The 18278-nt window shown below is 42.3% G+C and overlaps 2 protein-coding genes across 2 annotated transcripts; one reads left to right on the top strand and one right to left on the bottom strand.

The window, feature by feature from the left end:
* Positions 1-160: 160 nt before the first annotated feature.
* LOC307201571 (olfactory receptor 14I1-like) lies at positions 161-9542 on the top strand (the record flags this gene model as incomplete). Its single annotated transcript, XM_079950854.1, has 2 exons — positions 161-411; positions 8870-9542. 2 exons carry the CDS (start codon positions 161-163, stop codon positions 9540-9542), a joined length of 924 nt encoding a protein of 307 aa, XP_079806980.1.
* A 3141-nt stretch (positions 9543-12683) lies between these two features.
* LOC307201570 (vomeronasal type-2 receptor 26-like) lies at positions 12684-18001 on the bottom strand (the record flags this gene model as incomplete). The annotated part of the gene is made up of 6 exons (XM_079950853.1): positions 12684-13585; positions 13965-14091; positions 14237-14464; positions 14974-15834; positions 16424-16715; positions 17856-18001. 6 exons carry the CDS (start codon positions 17999-18001, stop codon positions 12684-12686), a joined length of 2556 nt encoding a protein of 851 aa, XP_079806979.1.
* Positions 18002-18278: the final 277 nt, after the last annotated feature.

Here is an 18278-nt window from a genome sequence, read left to right as displayed (position 1 = left end):
ACATTTGCCTATAAATCAGTTAAGCAAAGAATACCATTAGATTTGATTATTAGATAAAAGGCACTGTGCTTAAATCTAACTGGTTAATCAATATTTGTACCCTAACAATCCTTATCTTCTTCCTTGTACAGGTAGCATGTTAATAAGCCCTATGAACAAAATGCACAATCTTACTTTTCTGCTGCTGGGATTCTCAGACATTCGAGAACTACAGATCTTACACTTCTTTGTGTTCCTAGCATTATACATGACAGCAATCATAGGGAACCTGCTCATTGTAGCTGCAATTGTCCTTGATCACCACCTTCACACACCCATGTACTTCTTTCTACTGAATTTGGCTATGCTGGATGTTGGAACAATTTCCGTCATGGTACCCAAATCAATGGCTATTTCCCTCTTAAACAGCAGGTATATTTCATATTTTGGATGCGTTGCTCAAGTTTTCTTTTTATATTTATTTGGAACATCAGATTTTGCTCTCCTAACTATAATGGCACATGATCGCTATGTTGCTATTTGCAACCCACTCCACTATGAGACAATTATGAACAAAGGAGCCTGCATACAGATGGTAGCCATTGGGTGGATTGTAGGCCTTCTTGCTGCCATATTGCATGCTGGCAGCACCTTTGCCAACACCTTCTGTTCTAATGCTGTCAATCAGTTCTTCTGTGAAATCCCAAAATTATTGAAGCTCTCCTGCTCTGACTTTTACTTAGTTGAAGTTGGGCTTCTTGTTCTAACCTTTAGTATAGGAACAGGTTGTTTCATATTCATTATCATAACATATATGCAGATCTTTTCCACAGTGCTCAGAATCCCTTCTGTTCAGGGTCAGAAAAAACTCCTCTCCACTTGCCTTCCTCACCTCACGGTTGTATCTGTGCTTATATTCACTGGGATCTTTGCTTATGCAAAGCCTCCAAATGACGCTTCTTCTGATCTCGATATTGCTTTTGCTGGAATATATACCATTATTCCTCCCACACTGAATCCATTCATCTACAGCATGAGAAACAAAGACATCAAGACTGCATTGTGGAAACTCCTAGATTTGGGGCCTTCTAAAACTCAATTTAGAGTTCTCTAAAAATGCAATTCTATACCCTTCAATGTGTGAACATTTTAATATGCAATTTTTTAACCCAGAATTATAACCTTTGGTAAAATAAATCCTTTGAATTCTAACAGCATGGGAAGGAATTGTTTCCTGTTTCAGGCCCTAGAGAGCCACTGAAAGCCATTGTAGGCATTACAGAGCTAAATGGACAAATATTCTCATTCAGAATATTGCAGTTTCGGTATGTTAATATTTGGCTCTGCAATTTTTTACCTTGAACTATAAGCTTTTGGTAGAACATCTGCTTTGCATGTTGATAATCCCTGACATCTCCAGGGATGGATCATCTGCTTTGTATACAGAAGGTTCTCAATTTAACCCTGACATCTCCAGATAGAGGCAGGAATGATGCCCTGTCTGAAGAGAGTTTACCGTGCTCCTAATTCTGTGATACATAGTTCCCTCCCACCCGGTTTCCCCACAAAATTCTCCGTGTCATTCATTGTCATTTCACCCTATTTTTAAAATTGTTTTTTCACTTACAACTGACATAAATACAGCCAACCTGCCATTTACAGATTTTCAATATGTGCTCAACCTCACAAAAGTGCATCACACTGAACCCAGAAGTGACCTAAAAATGTCACAGAAAGGGGTGGAACGAGGTGTTTACAGGCTTTTTCAATGATGTTTCAAATACACATTATTTCACTTGAACTCGTGGTACCTTGGAACGTAACCCCCACTTAATGGGGGTTGCCTATATAGAATAATCAAAGGTAACGAATATTCATTCTAAAAAGAAAAAGTGTTGAAAACTTGTAATTTCCCATCAGAATTTTCAGTTGCGTGGCTATTCCCGCCCCCTCCCAGATGGAGTAAATAAAGACACCGGGCACCAGAAATTTAGGTTAATGGGCGAAAAATGGCCACAACTTTATTGATTACAGGTAAGAGCGGTATTGGCTTAGGCATTGGCCCTAACAGACTATCCAGTCTAACTGGGAAGGGTTAAACACCAGCAGGGGGAGCCCCCGAGATGCACATCCCTAGGCGCTCCCCGAGGGGTTACCGCTCGGGAGCGCGCTTTAGGCCCTAGCCTCCGTAGGTTTCGGACGAGGCGACGCCCCTCGGAGTCCTTTAACGAACTACCCTTCAAGATTTGGGGGAGGTGATGGCGTTCCTCCCCCCCGATCTCATTTGCATGACAATACCCCGGCCAATGCCTAACCGCCAAGACCAAGGAGTTGTGACGTTGCTACGAGGTAGGCGAAAAAACCAAGTGGCTTCAAAATTCCAGCCAATTAGCCAAATGGAAAAACTCCTACCAGGCCCCTTGCGGCGACCAGCCGAAGCCCATAGCAAAGTCCGAATGCCAAACCTAAAGGGTGGGTGGGTGGGAAATCGCAGCTGCTGTAGAGGAGGGAAAGGGGCGAGCCAGGGGCTGCCCCGACCTTAAGTGCCCCTAGGTCGGCCTGCCCCTGCCGCCAGCCGATTGGCTGATGCTGCAGGAGATGAATAGTAATGGGAATCCCTTGATTCCATGGGGCTGGCGCCAGCCCCGCGAGAGTGTGGGTGGGGTCGTGAGGCCGCAACACCCCCCCTCCTAAATTCGGGAGTGGCTTTTTACTGTAGTGTAGACAGAATCAGACATTTTGATTGTGATCATTCTAAATTATAAAACTTTTTTTGATAAAATAATATATGATGTTGCAATCTTCCTTCTCTTATTTTGATAATATTCATTGCTAGAAACATTTCCCTTGCCATATTCCATCTTCCCATCAGTCACCCTGGAGACTGCCTCTCCCTCTGGAGTTGTTAGGATCCACCTCTGGCTCAGTCCATTGGGATTTCTTTCCACTAAATAGTGCCATTCACCGCTCTAAGAGATACTGCTGTCAAAAACCCAGCCACCCTTGCAGTTACTTCCAGGCTAACATAATTAACAGAAAGCTAAAACATTATCTTAAAGATTTCAAAATAAAACATTACCAAAGCAAATCAAATGCAAAATGCACATTTAAAACAGCACAATTATTAACAAGTAAGATCCACCCTCTATTGTGTGGGCAGGTAATCCCTCCCCTTACCTGGCCTGGTTTCCCTGGCAACGCTTCCCCCAGGTGGGATTGGACAACTCACTGGGGTTAGGCGGGGACCTCCAGGTATCCCACCTGAGGGAAGGCAAAGCCTATGCTGATGGGGCCACTCCAAATCCAGGGCTGCACGCGTCCACGCAAAAGGCGCCCCCCGTTTTAAGTGGGGAGCGGTCATTATCATAGATACCACGCTCTCTGTATCCAGTATCCAGTATCCTATCCAGTATCCAATATCCAGTATCCAGTAACTAGTTGTAATTGCACACTCTAACCACATGTGCAACAATGTGCATTCCCTGATGAACCAATTTATCATAGTTGATTCTTCCATGAAATAATCCATCATGGAATGTGGTATTCTGCCCCCACACCCTGTTTGCAGACACTCTCACCTTCGCATTTTTCCAGCACTTTTAATACAGGTAGTCCAGTTTGCACATTATGGTCAAATATGCAAACATTATCAACTAACTAACTAACTAACTAACTAACTAACTAACTAACTAAATCATACCCTCACAGCAAGCTCATGAAGTACATTAGACTGAGAGGCAGTGACTGGCCTAAAGCCACTCAGTGAGTTTCATGGCTGGGTTTAACCTTGGTCTCTCAGGTTGTAGTCCACTTACACCTTTTTACATCTTTTGGAAAAAGGATGTAGAAGTGAATAAGCTGGGTGAAGGGGATATTTTCCTATTGGTCTGGAAATTTATTGGGTTTCTTGTTAGCAGTCCTATGTAGCACTTTTAAGATTCACCAATTCAGTTTGCTAACCTGTACATACTTATCACAGCTCATTGGCCACTTGTTCATGACATTTTACAAGTCTCACTAGGTCCAGTGAGCACCAACTGCCACTGACAGAGCATGTTATATTCAAAACTATATTATGTATGGATCAAAGAGAGGTAGCTGGTTTCCACAGTAGATATAACACATTTGATCATTGTGTTGTTTTTCCTTATCTTATTCAAAAGTATGTTAGCAACAAACAAACAAAACCCTGGGTGCTGTATTAATTGGGCTCACTCTCATTTGCCTTTGATTCCATTAACCAACAGTGTCTATGGCTGAGGTTAGAGGAATAGTTGCATGCCCAGCCACAGAGGCCCTGCCCCCAGGGAGCCTAGTTGACTGGTGGGAAGAATGAATAGACATGACAAGTGTAATGGGATTAAAAGGCCACAGTTTTATTAATTTCAGATGTAGGTAAACCTTGGCATAGGCATTGGGCATCTATCCCCCATGGGGAACCGAGGCATGACTGGGTCCTGGTTGGGAGGAAGGGTCCATAGCAAAACACTCCTCCTCCTCCTCCTCCTCCTCCTCCTCCAGGGCAGTTAGGAGATGGGGCAGCCCAAACATTGGGGGGGGGGGCTCTATGGCTTGCTGGCCAACCGCTTCTGGCTCTATATGGACAGAGACTTCCCCCTCAAGACCCCTTTAAGAGGGTACCCTGAAAATGCCACTGCTGTTGGGGGGGTGGATCACCCCTCCACCCTCCAGGTCAGAAGATAGACTAAAGGATTCCGCCAAAGCACTAACCCGCCAAAATTGCGACTAGTTCTACGGGGAAGGCAAAACCTGACAATCTGGGAAAATTCCTTCCCAGCTCCGAAAAACAGCAACCATTAAGGAATCATAGGAAAGCCCACTAAGCTGGATAGGAAAAGGTTAGAAGAAAAGCAGAAAAACAACAGCAATGCTAAAGGGTGGGCAGGGTTGGTGACACCACAAGGCTGACTTGGCTGCAGTGAGTTGCGTCGGCCTGATTATAAGTCCAGGGAGTGGACCAGGGAGAAGCCTGCAAAAGCTTCGCTCCACAGACCACCGTGGATTGGCAAGATGCTCTGTGGTGGCTGGGGAGGAACCCAACAGTCAGGGCAACATGGCGAGGCTCCAGGGGCTTAAGGAGGCACCATGGTGGGCCACAACTGCCACTCGCCGTGGAAGAAGGGTAAGTAGCCATTGTCACTTCACTGGATAAATGTTATACTCTAGCTCTCCTTGTGGACTTCCTTTCAGATTCAATAGTTTTCCTAAGGGGTGTAAAACAAGATTGATTTTGTGCCCCACTCTTGTATAATTTCTACATAAATACTTTTTTTTCTACTGTGAATGTAGAAGCAGTAACTTTCAACAATGTTGAAATTCTGGACTCTTGGGAGTAAGATCCCAAGATGACAAGTAAGACTATAAAAAATGATCCTTCCCATGTCTACTGTTGCTAATTTAGTGACTATTATCCTCACCTATGCAGTCTATTTAAAGGAGAGGGGGGGGGGGGAAAGTTACACGTACTGTGGCAAGTGCTGCAAGAAGGCTGAAAGAGCTTGGTTGAGAAGATGCATGGATTCTGACATCTTTATTGTATCGTACCCTAAAGTAGCTGGAGAGGAAATTGAATCTTATCATTAAAGGTATTTTAAAACAATTTAAGGTGATTTGGTAGTTTCCTTTTACTCTGATGTAATCTAGATGTGTCTATCAGCATTTTATTTTCTTCTCATCTTTCAATTTTAAAGGGGTCTTAAAGGTAAAGGGACCATTAGGGGTTGCGATGCTCATCTCGCTTTATTGGCCGAGGGAGCCGGCATACAGCTTCCGAGTCATGTGGCCAACATGACTAAGCCGCTTCTGGCGAACCAGAGCAGCGCACCTATTTATCTATTTGCACTTTGAAGTGCTTTTGAACTGCTAGGTTGGCAGGAGTAGGGACCGAGCAATGGGAGCTCACTCCACTGCGGGGATTCGAACAACCGACCTTCTGAACGGCAAGTCCTAGGCTCTGTGGTTTAACCCACAGCACCACCCGCATCCCAAAGGGGTGTATCATTCAACTTTGTGGTCCGTTTGTGATGCGTGTATGATGGAACTGGGCTGTGTTGTGTTCCAATCAGTCTCTGTGTTGGAAGAAAGATCCCGATCAAGGCCACAGCTTTTTCCCCAGTAACTGGATAATTTGCAGCAGGTTTTTCCCATGTCAGAAAAACAAAAGTGATGACATGAAAATTCATGCTGGCAGAACTAGATTTGTGTTACATTTCATGGGGACACAGATATACCCCAGATTATTATTACCCATTGAAGTATTAGAGACATATATTGGCACAAACAGTAGCACTACCAGCCTGTGAAATTCATTAGGAGATTTTATGTCAGGGGTCAGCAAACTTTTTCAGCAGGGGGGCGGTCCACTCTCCCTCAGACATTGTGGGGGGTGGACTATATTTTGAAAATAAATAAACAATGAATAAATTCCTATGCCCCACAAATAATCCAGAGATGCATTTTAATTAAAAGGACACATTCTACTCATGTAAAACACACTAATTCTCAGACTGTCCGCGGGCCGGATTTAGAAGGCGATTGTGCCAGATCTGACCCCCAGGCCTTAGTTTGCCTACTCATGTTTTATGTCAATATAATACATTCAATTTAATATTTATCTGTAGCAGACTACATTCAAAATAGGCTGTTACACTGTTACCTTAGAATTCTGTCTTATTCGCAAAAGATTCTCCTCCCTGAAAGAGAGGGGAGTGGTTGTGGACGGGAGCCTGAGCACCGCTCCTAGCAGGGGGCGTTGCCCCCTGCCTCCAGCTCACCTGGCTGGCACTCACGCCCCCCCCGGTGGCTGTCCAACCAGGTGCCATGGGGGGGGGGCGTGTCCAGCAGCCTTTATGCTGCAGTGCCAGCCTCCCCCCCGGCCTCATTTCTCTTTGTCGTCCTGGGCGAGTCACCCACCCTCCACTCCCTTTGAGTTAGGGCTTAGGTCATTGGCCTTGCTATGGACCTTAGGTTGGTCGCCCCGGTTGCCCGGGGGGCCTGGTAGGAGTTTTTCCATTTGGCATTAGGCTTTTTGGTTTTTTCGCCTACCTCGTAGCAATCGTCACAACTTTTTGGTGGTATTGGTGGGTAGGTTAGGCATTGGAATAATGTGTTGTGGTGTGTCGAAGTGCTAGGTGTGGCCATCGCCTATGCCTTCAATTTCTAGGGGTATTCCGTTAATGGAATCTGGCGGTCGTGTATTCCGTCCGAAGCCTGCTTGGCGGGAGGCCATGGCACGACCCTCGGTGACATCAGGGGTGAGCCTATAGTTGGATTAGCATCAACAGGTGATGAACCCCTGGTGAATAAACCCACTTGTTTCGCGATCCAATGCCTAAGCCAATACCTTTTCATTGCTGTAATCAATAAAGTTGTGGTCTTTTCTAGCCCATTAACCTTATATCACGTGTCCCTGTGTCTTCATTTTACTTCGCGGGGGTCGGGTCCTCGAACCACAACACATGTATACTCTGTTACTTAGTTCTGAAAAACCAGGAGCACCTATAACTGAGGATAGCAGTATGTTATAGTTTCCAATTTCAATACCTGACATTTCCATATATATGTATATGAGAATGAAAGATTAGGTAGTGGAATAGTCATGTAGATGTAGACAGTATTTTGCAAGATAGACATATAGAAGCACCCTAATTCAGTGGTATACAAAGTGCTTTGTATGCAAGATCTCCCCATATGACAGATGGTTTCAGGTTTGGGAGCTGCCAGTCCAACACTATCTTCTTCAAGTGATATCTAAATGCCATATAAAACATATGTTTAACATCATGATTATCTCTTCAAAGATTACTACAGTGGTACCTTGGGTTACATACGCTTCAGGTTACAGACCCCACTAACCCTGAAATATTAACTCAGTTTAAGAACTTTGCTTCAGGATGAGAACGGAAATCGTGCAGCAGCGGTGCAGCAGCAGCAGGAGGCCCCATTAGCTAAAGTGGTGCTTCAGGTTAAGAACAATTTCAGGTTAAGAACGGACCTCCAGAACGAATTAAGTTCTTAACCCGAGCTACCACTGTATAGCAGATGAGGGTTTGAATTAGGCCACAAGAGATGGGACAGCTCTCCAAGTGACATTAATAGCAGCTTCCTTTGTGGGGCAAAGCAACTAAAGGAAGTAGTTAAAAGAAACCCAGATAGCTTCATGTTACTGCAAGATTACTTAGAGTCCCCCAAACATGCAGACTGAGCAGAAAAAGAAAATATTAGTTAATATATAAAGTTTGGAGTGAAATCACTGTTTGAGATACTTTATATAATAACAGATATGCATGCTCCAATTTACAAATGGGCTATTTTGGCATAATCTTTAATCTCAATTGTTTTTACACTACTTGATTAGCAAAAGAATGGGGAATATATAATGAAATTTCAGGAAGCATGTTTTTTTGTTGTTTTGGTTTTTTTAATGTTCTGTATTCTGATTTTAATCTGTTGGGAGCAGCCCAGAGTTGCTGGGGAAACCTAGCCCGATGGATGGGGTATAATAAATAAATAAATAAATAAATAAATGATATAATTAGCTCATTAATCATTATTAACATGTTTTAGCTTCTTCCTCCAACAGAGAAAATGAAAATACTGAAGAAAAAATGAGCAATCTTACTTCCATATCAACGTTTCTGCTGTGGGAATTCTCAGATGTACGAGAACTACAGATCTTATACTTCTTTCTGTTCTTAGGATTGTATTTGACCACTATGGCTGGGAATCTTCTCATTATTGCTGCATTTGCGCTAGACCATCACCTACATACACCAATGTACTTTTTCCTAACTAATTTGGCAATGATGGACATGGGCTCTGCTTCTGTCATGATGCCCAAATCATTAGCCAATTCCATCATGAACAGCAGATCTATTTCTTACTCTGGGTGTGTGGCCCAGGTTTTCTTCTATATGTTCTTTGTAGCAGCAGATTTTGCCATTCTAACAGTAATGGCACATGATCGCTATGTTGCCATCTGCAACCCATTACAGTATGAGACAATTATGCACAAAGGAGCTTGTATTCAGATGACCCTCATTGTGTTGATTGCTAGTCTTCTTCATGCCATGTTACACACTTGTAGCACTTTTGCAATCACCTTCTGTTCAAATGACGTCCATCAGTTCTTCTGTGAAGTTCCAACATTACTGAAGCTCTCCTGCTCTAATATCTACCTTGTCGAAGTAGGGGTTATTGTGTTAGGGTGTTGCCTGGGACTAGGATGCTTCATGTTCATTATCATAACATATATGCAGCTATTTGCTACAGTGCGCAGAATTCCTTCAGTACATGGTCAGAAAAAAGCCCTCTCCACTTGCCTTCCCCACCTCACTGTTGTCTCTTTGTTTATGGGCACTGCGCTCTTTGCCTATGCAAAGCCACCCACCGGTGCGTCTTCTGATCTGGATATAGCTTTTGCTGTGATCTATACCATAATTCCTCCCATGTTGAATCCATTCATCTATAGCATGAGAAACAAAGAAATCAAGACTGCTTTGTGGAAACTCTTAGATTTTGGGCATTCCTCTAAAAATAGGTAAATATATATTTCTATAAAACGGCATCTGCACTTCTTCCTGTGAATGGTGGGCCCTGCAATTCCATTGTTCTGTGACCCTCTCACCTTATTATTCTTGGAATTCATCCATTTGTTTTAAAATTGTATCTTTCATCTGCAACTGTTTCAATGATCAGATCTAATTTCCCACGTGTCTTCTTAGACATAATACCTAAAGGAGAGACATTAAGAGTGGGGCACGGTGGGAAACCAGGTGGGAAACCAGGAGGGCTCCTATTTCTATTTACCAGTGTAACTGATTTTATATTATAGATCAAGTTTACTGATCAGTAACAGTGGATGAGTAGGAAAATTCCAGCCTGATGTTGACACAAGTCCTTGTTGTTATGGTGTTTTAAATTTCATGGTATATATTGTTGTACGCCATTGTATGATAATATATGAATTGGTGGTATATACTTTTGATATTAAAAACAAATAAACCAGATTTGTGAGAATATCAAGACAGTGGGTGGTTCATAGACAGCAGGACAGCTGTGTGGGTATAGGCCTGAGTCGTCCAAATAAATGGTACTTAGAGAAGAATTGTTTCAAACGTGGAGCCAGTGTTCACACCTTCCCTAGGTTGATTGTATTGGCTCCTCTGTAACTCTCTCGAGGTGGTGAGGACAATGGGGTCAGGTCAATATGTGCACAGAGCAATAAGACAGGATGGCAAATCTTTCAATACTGGGGCATGACTGATGCCATGGCTGGTCATGGCTGTGGTCAATGCCCAGCCAACCAGCAAAGGAACTCCCCAAGACCTGGGCCCTTATTTCCCCATTTGTACCTGGCTTTTGACTAGGAGGTAACACCCCCATGGTTGCAATGACCAAGAGGAAATCCCCACTGGCCAGAGACCAGGAGGGTCTGGCTGGCCAGGAAGGAGGCAGAGGGTTAGGGTCTGCAACAGATGCCCATCAGGAAAGTGGTGAGCATCCATTATAGTAATCATATTCAGGCCAAGGAATACAATACAGCAAGTCACTATTTGCTATCAGCAATTCTTATGAAGGCCTGGAGGTACACCAAATGGGTTTTAGATCTTTAGATCTTTTGAATTCATAGACATATCTCTTTAGTATTTCACTGTAAAACCCTCTTGTCAGACATAACACATAACTCCAATTCTAGCCAAAGTTTATTGATGGTCCAAGTTAAAGGTTATATATGTATATTGGAACTGCTGAATAGTTTTGATTTTCCTTATGAGTTTTAGGTACCTGATCCCCTTAGAACAGCCAAGGGTTGATCTACATTTTTGGGGATGTGAAAAACTTCCCTGTACACACAAAATTAAGAAACAAAGTATACAATATTATTAGTTACATGCAGCATTCTATATCATGGCAATGAGCAATAAATAATTGTAAAAGGAATACATTTGCATCCATAATTAATTATTAGCTAATTAATACAAATTGTATCTCAACCTACGTCACTAGAACAAAAACATACATCATGCCTTTCAACCATTAAACTTTCTGTGTGGGGGTAGTTGAGGTGTGCTTTGTCCAGGGCTTCTTTTCCCCAGCTGGAATTGAGTTCTGGCAACTCTCAGGTCGGTGTCTTTGCCATTATAAGAGAACAAGGTGAGTTCATGATGCATTCCAGCCCCTCGTTATCTAGAAAAATAACACTACCTTTGCCTCTTACTTCCAGATGTGAAACAAAGAAAGAAAAAGACATGTTATAGGGTGGGGAACCTATGGACAGTCATATGTTGTTGGATTCCATGCCCCAGATAGCATGACCTATGGATAGGAATCATGAGAACTGTACTCCAGAACATCTAGAGAGCACAGGTTCATCACTTCTGTTCTAGAGAAACAAACAACTTAGGAAAGAGAAAGAATCAGTCTCACAGGAAAACTGTAGCAAACTGTTATGGCTCTCGTCACAAATGCGAGACAACTCTGCCTGTTAATTATTTCAGATTTATTGCTAAAACAACAAACTAGGATGGAGCTCCTATACTCATCATCCTCCCCAGAAGATGGAGTTGCCCAGACTGAGCTCATCCCCCTTCCCCAGCACGGAAGCCCCCACCTTCTCTTCCAGTAACTTTTGCGAGTCTTGGCCACTTTTGAGATCCTATGAGATTTGGGAGAGAATGTTTTCTGCATTCCAACTTCTGGCTCATTATTGGAACTCTCACACAGCTGCCTGTCACTTTGGCCCTGTTTTTCTCGTCCCCTTTGTTCCAAGCTTAGATTACAGCTGCCCTCCCCCTCCTCCCTGCCTTCCGCTGCTAACTGTTCTCTCCTTATGCCTGCTTCTGATCCTCCTGTCCATACCTGAGCTTCGCTGACACAAACTCTAGGATAGTCTATGGGATAAGCGGAAATATATCACTGCAAATGGAACACTTGAACTTTGTACGATAATACACATAACACATTCATGTGTTCCATTGAACTAAAAATTCAGTTTCATTGAACTGAAAATTGTTGGAAAACTGGTTTCATGGCTGTGACTGAAAATATAATGCATTTAAGTTTCATTCCTGGCAGTAAGCAGAGGGGGAAAAAATCCAGAAACAACTATCACATCACAAAGCAGAACAAAATAAAAGAAAAAAAAATCCTTCCAGTAGCACCTTAAAGACCAACTAAGTTAATTCTAGGTATCAGCTTTCTTGTGCATGCACACTTCTTCAGATACTTTTCACGTGCATGCACACGAAAGCTCATACCTAGAACTAACTTAGTTGGTCTTTAAGGTGCTACTGGAAGGAATTTTTTTTTCTTTTATTTTGTTTTGACTATGGCAGACCAACACGGCTACCTATCTGTATCACAAAGCAGTTTCAGAAGAGGTTGTAAAACAATATATCCACCAGATGGTGGCCAAAGCAAGGTGTTCATATATAGTGCAGTGGCAGAGTGTATGCTTTGTAGGCAAAAAATAAATAAAATGCTGAATTTCTGGAACCTTGGGTGAAAAGATCCTAAAAATCAGGTTAGTCAGTTCTGAGAAAAAAAATGATTTGGAGAGCTTTAGGGAAGATCTGCAAATGTGACAATGCCAAGGGTGAATTTCCCAGAGGTATACTAGTGCATATGCATCCAAAAGGTACTGCACAACAGAATATAACTGAACACAAATACATTTGAGTGAGTCATGCTTTTCTTCTTATTATCTGTTCCCTGTTATTCAGCTCAGGCCTCAACACAATGATATAAAATTTGGGGACAAATATGCAGCCCAGCAACCCAGCACTAGAGGCTAAAATAGAAAAGATCTCCACAGCTACCATATACTTTCCCTTGGAGCTCAGATAGGATGGGATAAAGGATAACCAAACACTGCAAAAGACCAACATGCTGAAGGTGATGAATTTGGCTTCGTTGAAACTGTCAGGTAACTTTCTGGCAAGGAAAGCCACACTGAAGCTGATAATGGCCAGAAAGCCCATATAGCCTAAAACACAGTAGAAGAAAGTCAGAGATCCCTCATTGCACTCCAATATAAGTTCTTCTCTTACTGAATGAATGTCAACATCTGGGAATGGGGGAGAAGTTACCAACCACACAAAGCAAATGCCTGCTTGGATGAATGAGCAGGAAAGAACAATGGAGTTAGCTAATGACTTCCCCACCCAATTCCTCATGCTGGATCCCGGTCTGGTGGCCATGAAAGCCAGGACCACTGTGGTGGTTTTGGCCAACACACAAGAAACAGCTACTGAGAATATGATCCCAAAAGCAGTTTGTCGGAGAAGACATGTCACCTTCTGTGGCTGGCCAATGAATAGCAATGAACAAAGGAAGCAGAGCAAGAGGGAGACAAGGAGAGTGTAGGTGAGGCCCCGGTTGTTGGCTTTGACAATGGGAGTGCTGCGGTGCTTCAGAAATGCTGCTAGCACCAGAGCTGTGATCAAGGAAGAGAAAAGGGCAAAAAAGGCTAAAGCGACCCCCAGTGGTTCTTTGTAAGACAAGAAGGAAGCCAATCTGGGAACACAGGAATCTTGGTTCTTGCTTGGATAGCTTATGTCACTGCATTTGGAACAGTCATTCATATCTGAAAAGGAAAAGATAGGTGCTTTATGCCACCATCTCTGCTATTTCAAGGCAACTGGAGGAACACCAAATGGATACAATGCAAAGTAATGGTTATGTACCTTTTTATGTCCACCATCTCTGCTATTTCAAGGCAACTGGAGGAACACCAAATGGATACAATGCAAAGTAATGGTTATGTACCTTTTTATGTCCATCTGGTAACACTCTAATGTTTAAGGAGAAGGTGGGGGCAGGTGAGTTTTACATCCTTTGGAGCAATAAACTTGTAGCCTGCATCTGCTGCATTGTCGCTTGCTTCTGTTTTCTGGTGCTCTATCTTTGGTGCGCTCTGTAGTTTATCAAGAAGGTTTGACATCGTTTGGCAATATATTTCTTACCGTGTTGGATGGAAATCTTCCCTTCTGGACATGGGATGCAATCATAGCAGCAAAATGGATCCCCCTCCTTCACTTTCTTGCTAAAACCAGGACGACAACTTTCACTACATACAGAATGAGGCTTTGCCTAATCCACAAATGAAAGAGGACCATGTAAGTACTAAAGAACAAAAGAAGAACAAAATATGGCTAAAGGTGGTACCACCTCAGTTTTAACCCCTTCTGTTTTACTCCAGCCCTGCCAACTGAAATTACTAGCAATTGGCTCCTACCTGATTAAACCAGCTGTGCCACGTTATGGCACTCTCATTGATGCTGAATACATTGTCCAGAAGACCTTGGGGGTCCACCTGTCCAACTTTCACTCTATGGAAGGATTGGTTTGAAGAAAAAATCCAGTTGAAAATGTCAAATCCAGCTACTAACTCCCCATTCTGGTCAAAGGAAACCTGGTCACCAGCACTGTTGTTAAAGGAGACTCTTCTCAGAAAGTGATGGGACTAGAATGCAAAGGGAAATGTAAGAGTGTGGGGCATGATGCATTTTAACAGTAGTGCATTGAATCTTTTAGATGGAGTTATAAAAACGCTTTCCTTTGATGAAGAGATGTTCCCCCCCGCCACTCCCCTTCCCTCAAACTGCAGTATAGCAATAACCAAATGAGAAAGATTATTCATACATTTAAAGTTTACTTTTGAGAAGCTTCATTGAAATCCTTTTATTTATTCCTGAGTGGTAGCCTCCTTAAAATGCACTCAGAAACAAATGAATTCTCATGTTATTATTTTTTGCAAATCATTTTTCTGTGTATATAATTGTCTAAAAGGGTAGATAATATCTTGGTGTCGATATAGTTAGATACAGACATCATTTTCCCTACTTCATAGAGAAATGAAGTAATAGGAAATTGGGAGCCATATGCAGCTTGGGAGTCAGTTTACTCGGCATTTTGAGCCTGGTGGAATGTGAGCATAGACACTCTAGGTGCTGTATTCCTTGGGTCCATTACCTGCCAGAACTGTGGATTCCAAAGCTTCTGTCCCCCTTCAGCCCCCATTGCTCTGTATGGGAGTCTAGATGAGAACATCGTTTGTAAAGCATAGGCTACAGCATAGACAGCATTGTAGATGCTGTAGCTGTGGCCAATCATCCTTGTTTCAAAAAAGGGCCCCGGAAGACTCTCTAGTTTCTCTTCCCCAGTACAAAAATCTCCATCCAATCGCTCAGTTACTCGATTTGCAAATATACAACCAAATGCATGTTGCCAGAAGTCCAGGATAAAGCCATCTCCTTTTGCATTCACAAGTTTCCTATTCTCAACATAATGTTTAAATCCTGAAGGATCCTTGGAGTGAATTGAGAAGGAGAGAGCACCATGGATTATGTCTATACTCCAAGTCCTTTGATATGTAATAGATGTGAGCTCCATCTGGGCTGTCAGTATCCACACAATACCTTTTTCTTTATTTGTCACATGTTGTTGTTCTGACAGGTATGAGAACCATCTCAAAAATATAACTGAAAAAGATTCTGCATAGGCAACCACTGCATTGGCTTTACTCTCAATGAGTTTATCATGTATTTTTGCTCCCTGAGTAAACATGCTATTAATTTCACTGACAATTGTTTGCTTGTGGCTTCTTTCTATGAAGGCAAAACAGATACCACTCTGGGAGAAAAGTGGAAATACAGTTTGGACAAATCTATCTCCATATTCATCGTTGGAAGTAAGGATTCCAATCCATATCCACTTGAAATGCAGAAGCAAAGAGAGAATCCCTGCATACTGAATTGCTTCCTGGGGTGCCATCTGGTAAAAAGAAAGGCCAGGGGTTTTGTCATTCATCACTGGAGCAGGGCTATATATGAGCTAAAGGAGGTGTGAAGGAGAATAGAGAATGAGAGAAGTTTTTTTTTCTATTTGAAGTCTTCAAAGATGTCTACATTCATCAAATGAACAATTCTTATAACTCTCCTGGAACATTAAAATTGTATTTTTCCCATGCAGCATTGTGCCTTCAGTGACAAGTTACTGAAAAGTTACACAGCTACTCTACTACTGGGGAAAATTCACTTTCCAGATGTGGTGCAGAAGAGGACCCCTCTGACTCCCACTCCCCTTTCAGGACTCCTGATGACACTGCGGTAGGACCTTATCCAGACCAGCGTCCTGATGTTCCACTTCTGCCAAATTGGAGGTTTCCTCCTTCTCCCCTTCAGAATAATCCTGCCAACCTCACTGTGTCCTGATTGTCTTCATGGGACCCATGATAATTTTATTCTCTTAAAGTACATTCTCTCAATTCAGATTTACAGATCAATTCAGCGGGCTTTATTGCTTGGCTTAGATTTGATGTTTGTCTGTTTATAAGGAAAATCTACCTGCTTGCTCCAAATGTACCTCCTTCTGTCCCTTTCACCTTTGTCTGCCTATAAAAATCTGGAAGGATCTGTCCTACCTGTGGAATCTTGTAAATATCCAAGACTGTTGCCATGTGCAAGGAGGTCAGTGGGTCCAGTCCTCCAATAACTGCAATGAGGTTATCCTGGATGTCACATTTGTAGTTTGGGAGATGTTTCCATGGTGTGAATATAAGTAGCATTGTAGCATGGTAGGTCCCTTTGGCAGTGAAATAGCTGTCAAAAATGCGGAAACCCAAGGTGATGTTGGGTAACAGCTGAGGGTTTTCATTTATTTCCTTGATTGCAAATGCCAAGGTGAGAATGTGTTGGTAATTTTTTGTCACCACACTAGAAAGAGAGATGTGTTCTGTATTATAATGTCATTCCGCAGTAGGGTTAGGGCACTGGTGGCGTATAGATAACCAGATCAAACTCATTAAGCCTTTTCAGCCATTCTCTACCCCAGCAGTGGAGTAAATTGACAGGGTCAAAGCCACCATCTACTGCAGTGTGCTGTCATTACTGTGCTGCCAAAGCATGCTTGGAGCAAGGAGGTAGCTGCAAGGGCTCTTCTGATTTCAGCCAAGCAGAGAAGCACACCTGCCCTACCGCCTGCTTTCATCTAATTCCACCCATGATTGGCAAAAGCATATATTCATTTTGTTAAAAGGCCAATTCCATAGAAGCAACAATGCAGTGCGCCTGTTGAAATATGTTAAATGAGCAAGCCATATTTCCAGTATCAGCTGAGAGGTCAGGAGACAGGAGTTTTTAAATATCTCTTTCAGGTGACATCTCCCCAATTAAGAGGACGATGTGTATGCATGTGTGTTTTTTGTGTGTGTCTTTTATACATGTGTGCGTTTTGAGTGCAGTGCATATAAATGTTGTATACAAGATATTTTAGGGATGCTGGCATGTGACTCTACACACAAAGGGTAGATATGGACCTTGGCTTAACATTTTCCCTCACCTGTGTACTGCATCTTGTAAGATGAGTTTTAAAATATCTCTTTCAGGTGACATCTCTCCAATGAAGAGGGGGATGTGTATGCATGTGTATTTTGTCTGTGTATGTATGTATGTGTGTGTTTTGTGTCCAGTACATGCATCTTATTTGATCATGGGATTTTGGAGATGATGGCATGTGACTCTAGACTTGCGGCAAAGGGTGAATATGGACCTTGGCTGAACATTTCCCCTCACCTGTGTACTGCATCTTGTAAGATTATCGCCATCTTCATTACTAGAGCATTAAATAGACAATTTATTGAAAAGCACTTCTCCTAAATGAAGATTAAATAACCAAACCATATGAAAGTTGGAGTACTTCTGCACTGCAGTTTATCGAGTGCTTGTTGCTGCAAACAATATTAGTGGAGGTCCCACAGTGAAATCTATTAAAAGTGAGACAAACTGAGGCGGCAACTGCCAAGACACATTACTCAAGTGACAGGAAGAATAATGCATTAAAAACAAACTCCTTACAGAAGCTCTTCATGCAGAGTCTGTGGTGGTACTTCTGTGAACGGTATTAAATTTGTTACGATGATGCTCTGGGAAACAATTCCACCAATGAAGAGGTCACCTGGCTGCTGATAGTCATGAAGTGGAGGGTGTGGATCTTTAACCATGCAGTTAAGAATGTGATCCTTGCATGCCATATGAGGAAGCTGTATCAGAAGAAATGCTACTAGAATCTCCATCCTAAATACAATATATTTATTATTATTATTATTATTATTATTATTATTATTATTATTATTATTATTTCTATACAGCCCTTCATCTAAAGATCACAGGGCTGTTTACACTATTTTAAAAACACGCAAAATGTGTAACAAAGGAATTAAGGAATTAAAACAAAAACGGGGCAAAAATACAGATTGGTACACATAATTTTTCTTCTCA

The sequence above is a fragment of the Podarcis cretensis genome, assembly GCF_951804945.1.
Source record: "Podarcis cretensis genome assembly, chromosome: 13".
NCBI classification, from domain to species: domain Eukaryota; kingdom Metazoa; phylum Chordata; class Lepidosauria; order Squamata; family Lacertidae; genus Podarcis; species Podarcis cretensis.
Note: the sequence above shows the minus strand (reverse complement) of the source record. Positions and strands in the feature narration are given on the sequence as shown.